Source organism: Myotis myotis, unplaced genomic scaffold (genome assembly GCF_014108235.1).
Source record: "Myotis myotis isolate mMyoMyo1 unplaced genomic scaffold, mMyoMyo1.p scaffold_m19_p_3, whole genome shotgun sequence".
Lineage (NCBI taxonomy): Eukaryota > Metazoa > Chordata > Mammalia > Chiroptera > Vespertilionidae > Myotis > Myotis myotis.
Window position 1 is genome coordinate 108012386 of NW_023416335.1, and position 15591 is coordinate 108027976.

Genomic DNA, 15591 nt, shown 5'->3' on the forward strand with positions numbered 1-15591 from the left:
CCTTTGTAACTATATCAACACCCTCAAAAATCAAGTTTACTTTTTGCCATTTGCTAATATCAAAGGGGGTCTGAAATCTTTGGCTATAGATCCAGTTATCCAAGGAGTTCCATGTAGTTAAGGTCATTAAATTTGTAGCAAGGATCCATTAAGGGAACTCAGGCACAGGCTCGCTGTGGTGGACACACAGGATACCTGATTGAGGTTGCGCTGGAACAAGGCAGTGTGCATGCAACCAGGGACCTCTCCAGGCAGCTCTAGTGAGCCTTTCCCGTTGTAGATCCTCCAACTTCCCTACAAGCTAGGGTCCGCACTGCACAGCACGAGCAGCAGGAACAGGCAGAGGCGCTTGCTGAGACCCAGAGGAGGGTGTCAGTGCCAATGCTGCAGAAGACCACAGAAGCCTCAGTGAGCTCTTGTGGCCCCCAAACTTTTTATCAACAGAGATAAATTTCTTTATCATTTTCTAATCATTTCACTTAAAACATTTTTTTACAAGAGAAGCTTATTAAGTACATGGTTTCTCCATTTTTATAGAAGTATCAAGCAGAATTTGTAGTTAACATGAAATAACCAGTGTTATCATTTTGAGTTATAATCAAAAGCAAAAAACTGCCTCTGTGATCATGTTATGCTTAAATGTTTAGTTCTGTGAAGCTTTCTGAAGTGTTGAAACTAGTCCACAGGTCCCCACTTTAATGGAGCTCATGATGTCCAACTCCTGTTTTTGAAAAATCTGTGTGAGAAAGGAAATGCTGCAGTGCACATATTATAACCTAATTCCTCTTGCCTTTCTCTGGTCCTGTTTTGTTTGTAAAATGGGATAATAGTTTATTAACCACTAAAAGGCAGGGATATGAATAAGAAGACATTCTGGAATCTTTTCTAATTTTTGTTAAATTATTCTTTCAATAGATATTTAAATATTAAGCACCGAGCTGCAGAAAGGTAAGACAGAGATAAGATGTCTGCCTCAATAGGATTTTATAATTTAGTTCTTAGCTGTGATACTAGTGTTATGTTATTCAATCAGCTCTTGCCTTTATTGTAGTATTTCACTCACCTAGTTTCTAATTGTATTGGCTCAGCTGCTTGGCATCAAGACTTCCAGCTGTAGAGAAGCAAACATCACCTTTTTCCTCGCTCAGTTTAAAGTAGAAGGATTTTTTTTTTTTTAACCACAATGATTTCTTTAAAGGGCATACTGCCACCTGAAGATGTCACCTTCTAGATGTCAGTTACTACTTCCTAGAACACTTCTTCAGTTGGGAACAAGGATCAATCTCTCTTTAAAAAACTGATGAGATTCCAAAATGGCAGCAGAGTAAGTGGAAGCTACACTGACATGCCCCAGGGACAAATTAGAATTAGAACTAATATACAGAAAAACCATCCTGAATAATCAACTGAAGACTAGCTGGAGAGAACCCTGATAACCAAGAATTGAAAGTGGAGACTGCATAGAGATTGGTAGGAAGTGTGAAGGTGCAAAAGGGCTGGCCAGGCTCCCACAGATAGCAGCTGAAGTTCCAGAGGGATGTCTTGGCTGTGGTGGGTTCCCACTGAGAACTCTGGAGTCTAAACCCCAAGCTGGGCTGCCTGCCAGCAAGCAACAGCTGGAAATGCAGGCACCATCTTAAAGGGCCAATGCACAAAAATCTCGTATGCAGCCATTCACCTTGGGCTTTGGCAGAGGGAGGGCAGAGTGGACTGGAACTGTGTGAGCAGAAGCCAGGGTTGGGGACTCTGGGATTAGAGCTTGGAAGGCAGAAACCCCACTTTCCTGTGCTGAAACATTCCCTCATACTACACAGGACATCTTTCTCCAGGACCCTAACCATCCAGGCTAGGGGGAGAGCAATTGCCCCACCCTGTTGGAAAATCTCTTGCCACAGGAGGCTAATCAAGATAATAATAATCAGACTACAGGCAAACGTAGGTCTCTGGAGGCTTTGAGTCTTTGCCTGATCTAATTCAGGGGCCGAGGCTAGGAAAAACAGACCTTGCTGCACATCTTGGTCCTTTCCAAAGACAACAAGCCCCAATAGAGGGAACCACAAGCTGTGGATTGCTGATAGCTCCCAACAGGGTGCTCAGGACCAGTCACAGTGCCTGATATTGTCCTGCACTAGAGATTGGGAGTTGTAGCAGATCTACCTAATATATAGACACAAGCCCAAACAGGCAGCCAAAATGGGGAGACAAAAAAAAAAAAAAAAACCCACAAGGCCCAAATGAAAGAATAAGAATTCTCCAGAAGGGCCAAATGAAATGGAAATAAATTTATCAGACATAGAGTTCAGAATAATGATGGCAAGGATGCTCAACAGCATGAAAAAAGATATAACTATGAAGAATGACATAGCACTAATAAACAACACAGTGTAAGGAATACACAGCAGATTAGGAGAAGCCCAGGATCAGATCAGTCAAGACAGGAGAGAAAAAATCAAAGAACCAAAAAGAAAAAAAAAAAATTAAAAACAAGACAGCTTATAGTAGCTGTGGGACAACATGAAACGTAACAATGTTTGCATCATAGGATTACCAGATGGGGAAGAAAGTAAGCAAGGAATAGAGAACATGTTTGAAGAAATGGCAGAAAACTTCCCTAACCTAGTAAAGGAAAAAGTGACACGAGTACAGGCAGCACAGAGAGTCCCAAGCAAGAAGAACCCAAAGTGGCCCATGCCCAGACATCATAATTAAAATGCCAAAAATTAAAGACAAAGAGAGAATCATAAATGCAGCAAGAGAAAAACAATTTATTGCCTACAAAGGAGCTCCCATAAAGCTGTCAGCTGATTTCTCATCAGAAACTCTACAGGCCAGAAGGGAATGACCTGAAGTATTTAAGATAATGAAACGCAAGGATCTGAAACCAAGATCACTGTATCTAGCAAGGCTGTCATTCAAAATAGATGGTGAATTAACGAGCTTCCCAGGCAAAAAATAAGACTGAAGGAGTTTATCACCAACAAACCAGCACTGTGAGAAATGTTAAAGGGACTGAGAAAAAGAAATAGAGAGACAGGCATAAAGAATTAAATGACAGTAAATATCTAAAAGAGACCTATCTCAGAACAAAAGACACACAGGATGGGAGTGAATGGATGAGAAAAAATACTCCATGCAAATGGAAACAGAAAAAAACCTGCAGTAGAAATACTCATAGCTGACAAAAGACTTGAAATTGAAGTTTATCACAAGAGAAAAAACAAAGGTCACTACATAATACTAAAGAGATTGATCCAACAAGAGGATATAACCCTAGTAAACATATATGTGTCCAATAGAGGAGCACCTCAATATATAAAAAAACTTCTAGAGGACTTTAAGGGAGAGATCAACTGCAATACAGTCATAGTAGGGGAATTTAACACCCTGCTGACTTACTGGATAGATATTCCAGATAAAAAATTAACCAGGAAACAGGACTCTAAATGACACACTAGATCAGATGGACTTAATTGACATTTATAGAAAATTTCATCCCAAAGCTGCAGAATATATATTCTTCTCAAGTGCACATGGGACCTTTTCAAAGATAGACCACATGTTAAGATACAAAACAAGTCTCTACACGTTCAAGAAGACTGAAATCATATCAAGCATCTTCTCAGTTCACAATGGACTGAAATTAGAAATCAACTACAGTAAAAACACTTAAAAACACATGGAGACTAAATATCATGTTACTAAACGATGAATGGGTTTCCAATGAGATCAAGAAATAAATAAAAACCTTCCTGGAAACCAATGAAATGAACACACAACAACCCAAAATCTCTGGGACAAAACAAAAGCAATCCTAAGAGGGAAGTTCATAGCACTATGGGCCTACCTCAAAAAAAGAAGAAGAAGAAGAAGAAGAAGAAGAAGAAGAAGATAGAAAGGAGAGATAGATGGAGGGATAGAGGGAGGGAGGGAGGGAGGGAGGGAGGGAGGGAGGGAAGAAAAAAGAAAAAAAAAAAAAAAAAGAAAAGAAAAGAGAAAAGAAAAGAAAGAAAAATTAATAATAAACTAGTTACTGTACAACTTAAAGAATTAGAAAGAGAACAACAAGAAAAGCCAAGAGCCCTAACCAGTTTGGCTCAGTGGATAGAGCCATCTGCCTGTGGACCAAAGGGTCCCGGGTTTGATTTCAGTCAAGGGTATGTACCTCATTTGGAGGCTCCTCCCTGGCCCCGGCCCTGGTCAGTGTGCATGCAGGAGGAAACCAATCAATGTGTTTCTCTCACATCAATGTTTCTCTGTCTTTGCCTCTCTCTTCCACTCTCTCAAATTAGTGGAAATATATCCTCAGGTGAGGATTTAAAAAAAAGGAAAGAAAAGCCAAGATTAAGTAGAAGGAAGGAAATAATAAAGATTAAAGCAGAAGCTCCTGCGGCATGACTGAGGCCGGCGGGAGGGCGACCCGATTGAGACTGTCGCTGCCCGAGCTGAGAGCAAAGGCCCCAGAGCCTGGTGTCTCTGCCACGGGCAGCTGTTTCCCAGGAGCTCTGCATCCCCGACTTGCTCCAGTGCTGGGAAATACTGTGCCCTAAAGAATCCGGATCGAGAGCCAAACAGAGGAGCAGTGAGGACGAGAGGGTTGGCAGCAACGCATGGCAGCCGGTTGGTAAAGCGTGAATACCTGAAGGTGAATGTGGTGAAGACCTGCGAGGAAATCCTCAGTTATGTGCTGGTACAAGTGCAACCCTCGCAGCCCGGCCTGCCGCGCCCCCACTTCTCCCTCTATCTCTCAGCCCAGCTCCAGATTGGGGTGATCCGGGTCTACTCACAGCAATGCCAGTACCTCGTAGGTATGGCTGGGAAGGCTGCACAAAAGTGGGGCAGAGCTGAGTGGCCTTCTAGGCTGGCTCCCTACCTTGCCCTCCCTGCCCAGAGGTGACATCCAGCACATCCTAGAGCGCCTGCACCGTGCCCAGTTGCAGATCCGAATAGATATGGTGGAGACTGAACTACCCAGCCTGTTGCTTCCTAACTGCCTGGCCATGATGGAAACCCTGGAAGATGCTCCAGACCCCTTTTTTGGGATGATGTCTGTGGATCCCAAGCTTCCCAGCCCCTTCGATATACCTCAGATCCGACACCTTTTGGAGGCTGTGACCCCAGAGAGAGCCCCTGAGGAGATCCCTCCCGAAGTCCCCATAGAGCCTGGGAAGCCAGACAGGACCCTGGTCACTGTGCTGTCTCCGGAGGCCATCACCCTCCAGGGAACAGAGCCCATACGCATGCTGCAGATCGATGGTGAACGAGACCTCCCAGAGGTTAGCCGTTGAGACTTGGACCTGCTCATTGCTGAGGAAGATGAAGCTATCTCGTTGGAGGAACAAGTGTCCAAGGAGGAACCTCGAGCCCCAGAAGTGGAAACTATAGTTCCCCCTCTCTCACCTCTAGCTCTTCCACAGTTGGAAGAGGCCGCAGAGCCACTTCCAGGCCAGGTCCTGGCCCCAGAGGAGGTGAAGCCAGCAGTCTGGGAGCCGGAGGCCCTGCTTGCTGAGGTGACGCCCCTGCCCCCGCAGAAGCTGCATCTCCTAGCCCCACTCAGCCCAGAGAGGAGGCCCCCAGCCTCCCCACCTGCTCGCCGCTGCTGTAGTCGCCGCCGCCAGTTGTTGTTCTGGGACAAGGAGACTCAGATCTCCAGGGAGAATTTCCAGAAACAACTGCAAACCAGAGCTCATTGCTGGGAGTGTCCGGTGGTGCAGCCCCCTGAGAGGATCATCAGAAGCCCCACAGGGCTGTTTCAAACCCCAACTTACTCTGGCTGGCTACCCCCAGAACTACTGGCTTTCTGGACCCGCTGTGCCCAGCCACCCCTAAAAGCACTCAGACAAATGCCCCTGGAGCCTGAAGAGGAGGCTGCTGAGAGGGAGGCAGCAGCTAAGGAGGAAAGGAGAAAAACGGAAACTCTATGAGTGATATCGAGGTCCTGAGGGAGGCCCACGAGCCCAGTGGGCCCCTTATGCTGTCTTTAGAGCTCTCCATAGAAGCAGCTGAGGAGGAGAAGTCTCACATCAGCCTCATCCCCCCGGAGAAGCGATGGGCCTGGGCTGAGGCGGAGCAGCCAGAGCCCCCTGTATTGCCTGTGGTGCCCGAACTCCCTGAGGTGCCCATGGAGATGCCTTTGGAGCTGCCTCTGGAGGCAGAGCTGCTCTCACTTGAGGCTGTGTACAGGGGGCAGTGGCACTGGAGCTGCAGGCCAACAGGAAGTCAGATTTCAGCAGCCTAGTGTCACCTCTTAGCCCTTGCAGGATGGCTGCCTGGGTCTTCTACCTGCTCCTGGTGCTCGCAGCCCAGCAGATCTGTCGCATGGAACAAGAAAAGCCATACGGGCGCCTCCTGATCCAGCCGGGGCCCCGATTCCAATGTGGTTAGAACTAATTTAGAAGCTGCCAAGAAACCAGCTACGTTAAACCCTGTCTTGCCTTACTAGACTCTGCCTGTCTCCTTTCTGGAAGTCACCTTTGTTCTTCCTGCTCTCAGAGCAGAACTACTGTTTAAGCAGAAAATGAACTGCCTTTATTACAAAAAAAAAAAAAAAAAAAAAAAAGATTAAAGCAGAAGTAAATGACATAAAGACTAAAAAAAAATAAATACAAAAAAATCTAGAAACTAAGAGCTGGTTCTTTGAAAAGATTCACAAGATTAATGAACTTTTAGCCAGACTCATCAAGAAACAAAGAGAAATTACCCAAATAAATAAAACCAGAAACAAAAGCAAGGAAATAACAACTGACACCACAGAATTACAAAGGATTGTAAGAAAATACTATGAACAACTATATGCCAACAAGCTAGACAATGTGGATGAATTCCTAGAAAAATACTATCTTCCAAAATTGAATCAAGAAGAATCAGAAAACCTGAATAGGCCAGTAACAAATGATGAAATTGAAGCAGTAATCAAAAAACTCAAAGCAAACAAAAGCCCAGGTCTGGATGGCTTCACAGGGGACTTTTACCAAACATTCAAAGAGGAACTAGCACGTAAACTCCTCAAGCTATTCCAAAATATCCAAGAGGAGGAACACTCCAAGGGCTTTTTATGAGGACAGCATTATCCTAATTCTAAAACCAGGTAAAGACACTACAAAGAAAGAGAATTACAAGCAGATATTCCTAATGAACATAGATACTAAACTCCTTAGCAAAATATTAGAAAATCTAATCCAGCAATACATTATAAAGATCATACACCATGATAAATGGGATTTATTCTGGGAATGCAAGGCTGGTACAATATTAGCAAATTAATAAATGTGATACATAAACAAATTGAAAGATAAAAATCACATGATCACATCAATAGACACAGAAAAAGCATTCAACAAAATCCAACACCCATTTACACTAATAAAAGAGAAACATGCAAATTGATGTCACTCTGCTACGCCCACCAGCCAATCAGGATGCATATGCAAATTAACCCAACAAATATGGAAGTTAATTTGCACATGCAGGTGCGGAGCGAAGACTGAAGATGACTGAAGACTGAACAGGTTTGGCTTCTCCACTGCAGCCGGAGCAGAGAAGCCAAGCCTTGCTGCAGCCTGAGCGGAGAAGCCAAGCCTTGTTGCTGCGGCCTGAGCAGAGAAGCCAAGCCTTGCTGCTGTGGCCGGACCAAAGGCCTGGGTCCCGGGTGCCAGAGGAAAACCGTTGCCGACAGCCAGGGGAAGGAAGGCCTATTGGGTGAATCTTTGTGCAATGGGCCTCTAGTTTTTTGATAAAAATTCAGCAAAGTGGGAATAGAGGGATCATACCTCAACATAATAAGAGCTACATATGTCAAACCTATAGCCAACATCATACTCAATGGGCAAAAACTAAAACCATTTCCCCTAAGAATAGGAACAAGACAGAGATGTTTGCTTTCACCACTCTTCTTCAACATAGTACTGTAAGTCCTAGCCACAGTGATCAGACAAGAAGAAGAAATAAAAGACATCCAAATTTAAAAGAAGGAAGTAAAACTGTCATTATCCACCAAAAAAGTACTAGATTTAATAAATGAATTTGTCAATGTAGCAGGATACAAAGTTAACACTCAGAAATTGATGGCATTTTTATACACCAATAATGAATTCTCAGAAGGAGAAACTAAACAATCCCATTTACTATTGCAACAAAAAAGTTAATATACTTGGGAATAAACCTAACCAAGGAGGCAAAAGACCTGTAGTCAGAAAACTGCAGGACGTTGAAAAGAGATAGAAGAAGATATAAACAAGTGGAAAAATATACTGTGTTCATGGGTTAGTAGAATCAACATCATTAAAATGTCCATACTACCAAGAGCAATCTATAGATTTAATGCAATTCCTATTAAAATACCAACAGCATATTTCACAGATCTAGAACAAATACTCCAAAAGTTTATATGGAACCAAAAACAACCCCGAATAGCTGCAGCAATCTTGAGAAAGAACAAAGTTGGAGGTATCACAATACCAGATACCAAGTTACACTACAAAGCCACTATAATTAAAACAGCCTGGTACTGGCACGAGAACAGGTGTAGAGAGATCAATGGAACAGAACAGAGAACCCAGAAATTGACTCAAGTCATTATGCTCAATATTTGAGAAAGGAGGCAAGAACATATAATGGAGCCAAGACCCTCTCTTCAATAAATGGTGTTGGGAAAATTGGACAGATACATGCAAAAAAAATAATGAAACTAGACCACCAACTTATATCATGCACAAGAATAAACTCAAAATGGATAAAAAGCTTTAATGTAAGTCAGGAAACCATAAAAAATCCTAGAATAAACCATAGGCAGCAAAATCTCAGGCATCTCTCATGGCAATATGTTTATGGATACATCTGCTAGGGCAAAGGAAACTAAGAAGAAAATAAGCAAATGAGAATATATCAAAATAAAAGGCTGCTCAGCAAAAGAAACCAACAAAACGAAAAGAGAGCCCACTGTATGGGAGAACATATTTGGCATTGATATATCTGATAAAGGGTTAATCTCCAAAATATATGGGGAACTCATACAACTTACAAAAAGAAGACAACAATCCCATTTTAAAAAATGGGCAAAGGACCTAAATAGACATTTCTCCGAAGTAGACATACAGATGGCCAGGAGACATGAAAAAAATGCTCAAAGTCACTGATCATAAGAGAGATACAAATTAAAATGACAATGAAATATCACTTAATACTTGTCAGAATGGCTACCATCCACAAATAAACAAATGACAAGTGCTGGTGAGGATGTGGAGAAATGGGAATTCTAGTACACTGCTGATAGGAATGCAGACTAGTTCAGCCATTAAGGAAAACAGTATGGAGTTCCCTAAAGAAATTAAAAATGAAATTGCTGGTTGACCCAGTGATCCTACTTCTAGGAATATATCCTAAGAAACCCAAAACACCAATCAGAAAGAATGTTTGCACCTCTATGTTCATAGCAGTGCTATTTACAATAGCTATAATCTGGAAACAGCCCAAGTGCCCATTAGTAGATGAGTGGATTAAAAAAGCTGTGATACATTTATACCATGGAATACTCTGCAGTAGTAGAAAAGGAGGATCTCTTACCCTTTGAGACAATATGGAGGGACCTGGAGAATATTATGCTAAGTGAAATAAGCCAGTCAGAGAAAGACATGTGTCACATGATCTCACTCATATGTGGAATCTAATGAACAAAATAGATCCTGAGAAAAGTACAGAACAGACTGTCGAATCTCAGAGTGAAGGCGGGGGACTGTGGGTTGGTGGGAAGAGATCAACCAAAGAACTTGTATACATATGTGCATAACCCATGGGCCCAGACAATAGTGTGAAGGCCTGGGGCAGGGTTTAGGGGCATGCTAGAAATGGTGATGAAAAGGGGACATATGTAAAACTTTTAACAATAAAGATTTTTTTTAAAAAAAACTGATAAGACTAACCTAAATTGTCTAAAAATGAAATTGCATATGATAATGAATAATATGTGACATAACTTTAAGAAAAGCAGTATAAAGCATGTGAATCATGGTCAGTTTTTTGTTTGTTTGCTTTTGTTTTGGGTTTTTTTGTTGTGAAGCTTCACATGAGGATTTTTTTTTCCCATTGATTTTCAGAGAGAGTGAAAGGGAGGGAGTGGAGAGAGAGACATACATCAATGTGAGACACATCAACTTGCTGCCTCCAGCACGCACCCAAATGAGGTGTAGGTTGGGTCCCGGAACCTAGGTACCTGCCCTGATCAGGAATTGAACCCTCGATTCTTTGTGCATGGACCAAATGCTCCAACCACTGCACACACCAGCCAGGGCATAGTCAGTTTCTTAAGCTAATAGAATATGCAAAGATAGGGAAATACGTCTACTACATACACACTTTTCTGAGGTTTGTTATCAGCATCATATTACTACATATTCTACATACACATTCACACGGCCCCTTAGATTTGTAAATTAAATTGTAATGTTTACTTGTGTGATGACCTCATGGGATAGCACCTAATATTAGAATCTAGAGTTCTTTGTTATTGATAACATGTAATAGTGTATCAGTGAATAAAAATTATCCCAAACTGTAATACCTAAGCTTACAAACATGGTCATAGATGTTTCTAAAAACTAATCATATTCACAATTAATGTTTTCATTTATAATGCAAAATTAAAATACTGAAAATTTTCTAACATCAAATAGAATTTATTCCCACTAGGTTTATAGTCCCAATTAAGCATTCAAGCTACAGGAAAGGCACATAGAGAAAGTATTCATTTTAACTTGTCACGTGATTTTTCTTTTTCTTTTTTTAAAATATATTTTTATTGATTTCAGAGACAAAGGGAGTGAGATAGAAACATCAATGATGAGAGAGCAACATTGATCAGTTGCCTTCTTCATGCCCCCTATTGGGGATTGAGTCTGCAACCCGAGCATGTGCCCTGACCAGGAATCCAATCGTGACCTCCTGGTAGATGCTCAACCACTAAGCCACATCGGCTGGGCTGATTTTTCAGTGTACAAAAGGAACTTCATAGATATTTTGAGAGCAAAACGGTAAGTTTGTAGTGCATGCACATGACTTATGTAAGAAAAGAAAGGAGACCTTTTCCAGCATTTTTCTAGCTGTATAAAATGGCTGATCACAAAAGAAGCAATGTCATAGCTTTAGAATTATAGTGAGTAAGAGGTAAGTGATGTAAGCCATAGAGAAAATGGCTCAAAACCTGACAGAATTTTAAATCTCTGTTATCCAATAGAAAACTATTGAAAGGAACATCACGTTAGAATGGATAGTCGTATTTGCTAGCCTTTTTAATTTGACTGCAGAGCTCTAAACAGAACTTTTCACGGTTCAAAAAGGTAGCTTTCTAAAACATGCAGGTGTATTTTTTTTTAATCAGTGAAAGCAGAAAGAGGCAGATTGTAATAACTGAACAAAATCACGTTTGATAAGAATTTATGATGCAGATAACTAAGCTAAGACAAAGATACTTGTAAGATTTTAAATGTCAGTGTATGGACCTGAAGGGTAGTACACTAAATGAAATAAATCAGGCAGATAAAGATAAATATCAGATGATCTCACTTATATTAATAATCTAAAAAACAAAACAGAAACAGATTCATAGATACAGGAAACAAATTAGTGGTTTCTAGAGGGGGGAGTGGCTGAGGGGCAGTTGAAATGGGATTAAGAGGTAATGGGGATGTAAAATACAGCATAAAGAATATAGTTAAGCCCTGGCTGATGTGGCTTAGTGGTTATAGCATCAACCCAAGAACCTGAAGGTCTTTGGTTAGATTCCTGGTCAAGGGCATGTGCCTGGGTTGTAGGTTCCATCCCGGCCCTGGTTCCATCCTGGCCCTGGTTGGGGTGTGTATGGGAGGTAACCAATTAATGGGTCTCTCTCATTGATGTTTTTTTCTCTTTCTTGCTTCCCCTCCCTCCCTTTCACTCTCTCTAAAAATCAGTGGATAAAATATACTCAGTTGAGGCTTAACAAATAAAAAAAAGAATATAGTCAATAATCCTATATAATAAAAAGATAATATGCAAATTAACCCTCACACCCTCACAAGATGGCTGCCTACAACCAGGCCAGCAGGGGGATTAGTGAGAGATGACCAAACAACTGAACAGCAGGCTGCATGGGGCCACCAGGCTGGCGGGGGGATGGGGGGGCGTGAGGGGCAACCAGGCTGGTGGGGGGGGTACAGTTAGGGGCGACCAGGTTGGCGGGGGGGGGGTGCAGTTGGGGGTGACCAGGCCGGCAGGGGGGAAGTTGGGGGCAATTAGGCTGGCGGGGGGGCAGTGAGGGGTGACCAGGCCGGTGGGAGGGGCAGTTAGGAGCAACCAGGCCAGCAGGGGGGGCAGTGAGGGGTGACCAGGCTGGTGGGGGGGACAGGAGCAACCAGGCCAGCAGGGAGGGGGCAAGTGGGGGCGATCAGGCCAATGGGGGCCTGAGCGTTGACCCATGAACCAAGAGGTCACAGTTTGATTCTCAGTTTGATTACAGGTCAGGGCACATGAGCAGGTTTTAGGAGCGACCAGGCCAGCAGGGAGGGGGTAGTTGGGGTGACCAGGCTGGCACGCAGAGGCAGTGAGGGGCTATCAGGCCAGCGTGGTGGGGGGGGGGGGCACTGTTAGGGGCAACCAGGCAGGCAGGCAGGCAGGTGAGCAATTAGGAGCCAGCGGTCCAGGATTGTGAGAGGGATGTCCGACTGCCGGTTCAGGCCCAATCCCCGAGATCAGGGACATCCTAAACCATCAGTCAGACAGCCTAAACCATCAGTCGGACATCCCCCAAGGGGTCCTGGATTGGAGAGGGTGCAGGCTGGACTGAGGGGACACCCCCCCCCCCCGCCGCCATGCACGAATTTCATGCACCGGGCCTCTAGTATTTTAATAACTGTATAGTGGCAGATGGTAACTAGACTTATTGTAGTGATCACTTTGTAATGTATATACTAGTAAGTATCAAATCACTGTGATGTACACCAGAAAATAATAGGATATTATCTGCCGATTATAATTCATGTTTTTGAGATGGGGTGAGTGAAATTGAAAACAGGTCTTACAAAGAACCTACAGTGTCTTTGTATTTAGACTTAGAATTCTCTGGCTCATAACTTTCATTTAAAGATTTTAGCTAAAATTGTCAACTCTTATTTTTTTAATAAATAGTTGTTTTGTCTTTTAAATTATTTTTTTCTTAATGGAAATTGAGTTTTCCAAGGAATATTGTTACTAAGTAATGTTTCTTCTTTGCTATAGGTAAAACTTTAGTCAAGAGGCTGACAAAAAAGGTAAGCAGTGTGTGTAGGGAGGGGTTCTTTCTTTCTTATGATAGGAAATGAACTTTTATAAGTTAAAAGATTTTACTATGTGTATATTCAAAGGATATTGAAGATGTACTGGCAGCAATCCAAACAACTCATTGTGGATCAACCTTTTTTAGAGACCTTGGCGATAAAGGTAATTTTGATTTGTTGTTAACTTTCTGCTTATGTGTTCGTTTTAAAATGTTTTTATTGATTTCAGAGAGAAGAAGGGAGAGGGAGAGAGATAGAAATATCAGTGATGAGAGAATCATTCATCTGCTGCTTCCTGCATACCCCCCACTGGGGACTGGCCTAAAACCTGCTCATGTGCCCTGACCTGTAATCAAACTGAGAATCAAACTGTGACCTCTTGGTTCATGGGTCAACGCTCAAGCACTGAGCCACACCAGCAGGCACTACTTATATATTTTTATCAACCAAAGCATTACTAAGGAATTATGGTATGAGGCTTGTGGCTATGTGTTAGAGACTATACAGTAGAGAACCTACAAAGAGAATGTTATAACACATACCATGTTATTTAACCAGTTAACTACCACGTGTCCAAAACGGAAACCATCCCCAACACACCACGATATTTTGAATTTAATTTAAAAAATCAGTTTGCAATGAATATTATAAAAATATACAGTTTGAGTGTTCTTCAATATTTTCAGCTGAAAATTCTCATGAAAAATTATTTTAAAGTTGGTCAGGGCTGCCACTTAGGAAAAACATTTTTTTTTATCGACGCGTGTGGTGTGTGGGGAAGGTCCACCGCTTGCGTCTACAGACGCTTATGTTACACAGGTTAATAGGTGTTTGTAAATTGTAATAAAATACTCATTAGGTAGTAAGTAACTTTATCATACTCTGAACAGTCACAGATAAATTATTCAAGCGATTTTTTAAAATATATTTTTATTGATTTCAGAGAGGAAGGGAGAGGAAGAGAGAAACAGAAACATCAGTGATGAGAGGGAATCATTGATCAGCTGCCTTCTGCACACCTCCCACTGAGGACCGAGTCCACAACCTAGGCACATGCCCTTGACCAGAACCGAACCCGGGACCCCTCAGTCCGCAGGCCGACGTTCCATCCACTAAGCCAAACCAGCCAGGGCCTCAAGCGATTTTTATTAAAGCCTAGAAAGGAGGAGCAGGGCAGAATATCTAAAGCATGGGTGGGAACCTTTTTTCTGCCAAGGGCCATTTGGATATTTATAACATTCTCAGGCCATACAAAATAAATAGTTTAAAAATTAGCCTGTTATATTTGGTCAAACATTTAATTAACTCACCCCTAATGCCTTGGCAGGGCCAGACTAAATGATTCCTCGGGCTTTATACTGCCTGTGTGCAGATATTTCCTACCCCTGATCTAAAGTAACAAGAGAAGGCCGCAAAGAGAATCCATATAAAAGAACTATAAAAGTTTTCACTATCTTATAACTAGCAAAAGGTAGTATATTCTTGAAATAAAAAAAATAATTTTATCTACCATGCATTATAAAAAAGGAAATTATAAGTCACAGTTATTATGTATTTTTTAAACCTAAGCAGAATTCTCAGTATAATACCATTCTCAAAGATATACTGAATATAAATTATATCACATAGTGTAAGATATAAATATATTCTTATGATGTGGTAATTTCTCTTTGGGGAACAGGATTCTCAAAATTGCATTCAGTGGCAATCCATATTTTATAATGATTCCAATTTTTAAATATTTCCAGAGAAGCATAGTAACAAAATTTAATCATCTCTTCTAGTTGCCTCTAAGGACTTTTTAACAATTTTTAAAATATAAATTATTTTAAATACTTCCCTATTTCACATGCAGTTTTAAAATATTGCCATTTAACAGAGTTTATTTTGCAATTAGATGTGGCAAATATGTATTAAATTGTTTCTCCTATTAATATTCTGAAGTGTCCATAAATTTTAAAAAGCGTTTTCAGGGGGCAAATGCCTAGAATGCTATTGTTACAAATATCTTTGTCTATAATTTATCTTGAGAGGGTAGGGTGCTATTTCTACACTGTTTCAACTCTTCATTCAAGCTTTTTATTTACGTCAGCATTTCAAAGAAAAACTGGAATTTTCTTTTTCAAACAGCTCCCCTGTGGAAAAGACATGGACTTATGTCTAGAGAAAAGAAACATGAGGTCTCCTTTTGGCACCAAGCCCACCAGTGCAGTCTAGCAGTTTGGCCATTTCTTCACATTGCCATATTCCTTTGAAATTTAGAAAAAAACTATTCACTTTTTTTGTGTGTGAGGCTGCCACGGGATGAAAT

The 15591-nt window shown here is 41.6% G+C and overlaps 1 protein-coding gene across 3 annotated transcripts in view; it reads left to right on the forward strand.

Annotated features, from left to right (window-relative positions):
* The window catches only part of MICU2 (mitochondrial calcium uptake 2), a 124659-nt gene that overhangs the window by 52079 nt on the left and 56989 nt on the right, over nt 1-15591 (forward strand). For all 3 annotated transcript variants that reach the window (XM_036298631.1, XM_036298630.1, XM_036298629.1), the window contains exons 3-4: nt 13243-13274; nt 13368-13443. In XM_036298631.1, the coding sequence (XP_036154524.1) occupies nt 13243-13274; nt 13368-13443 (108 nt within the window). The remainder of the gene's footprint in view (nt 1-13242; nt 13275-13367; nt 13444-15591) is intronic.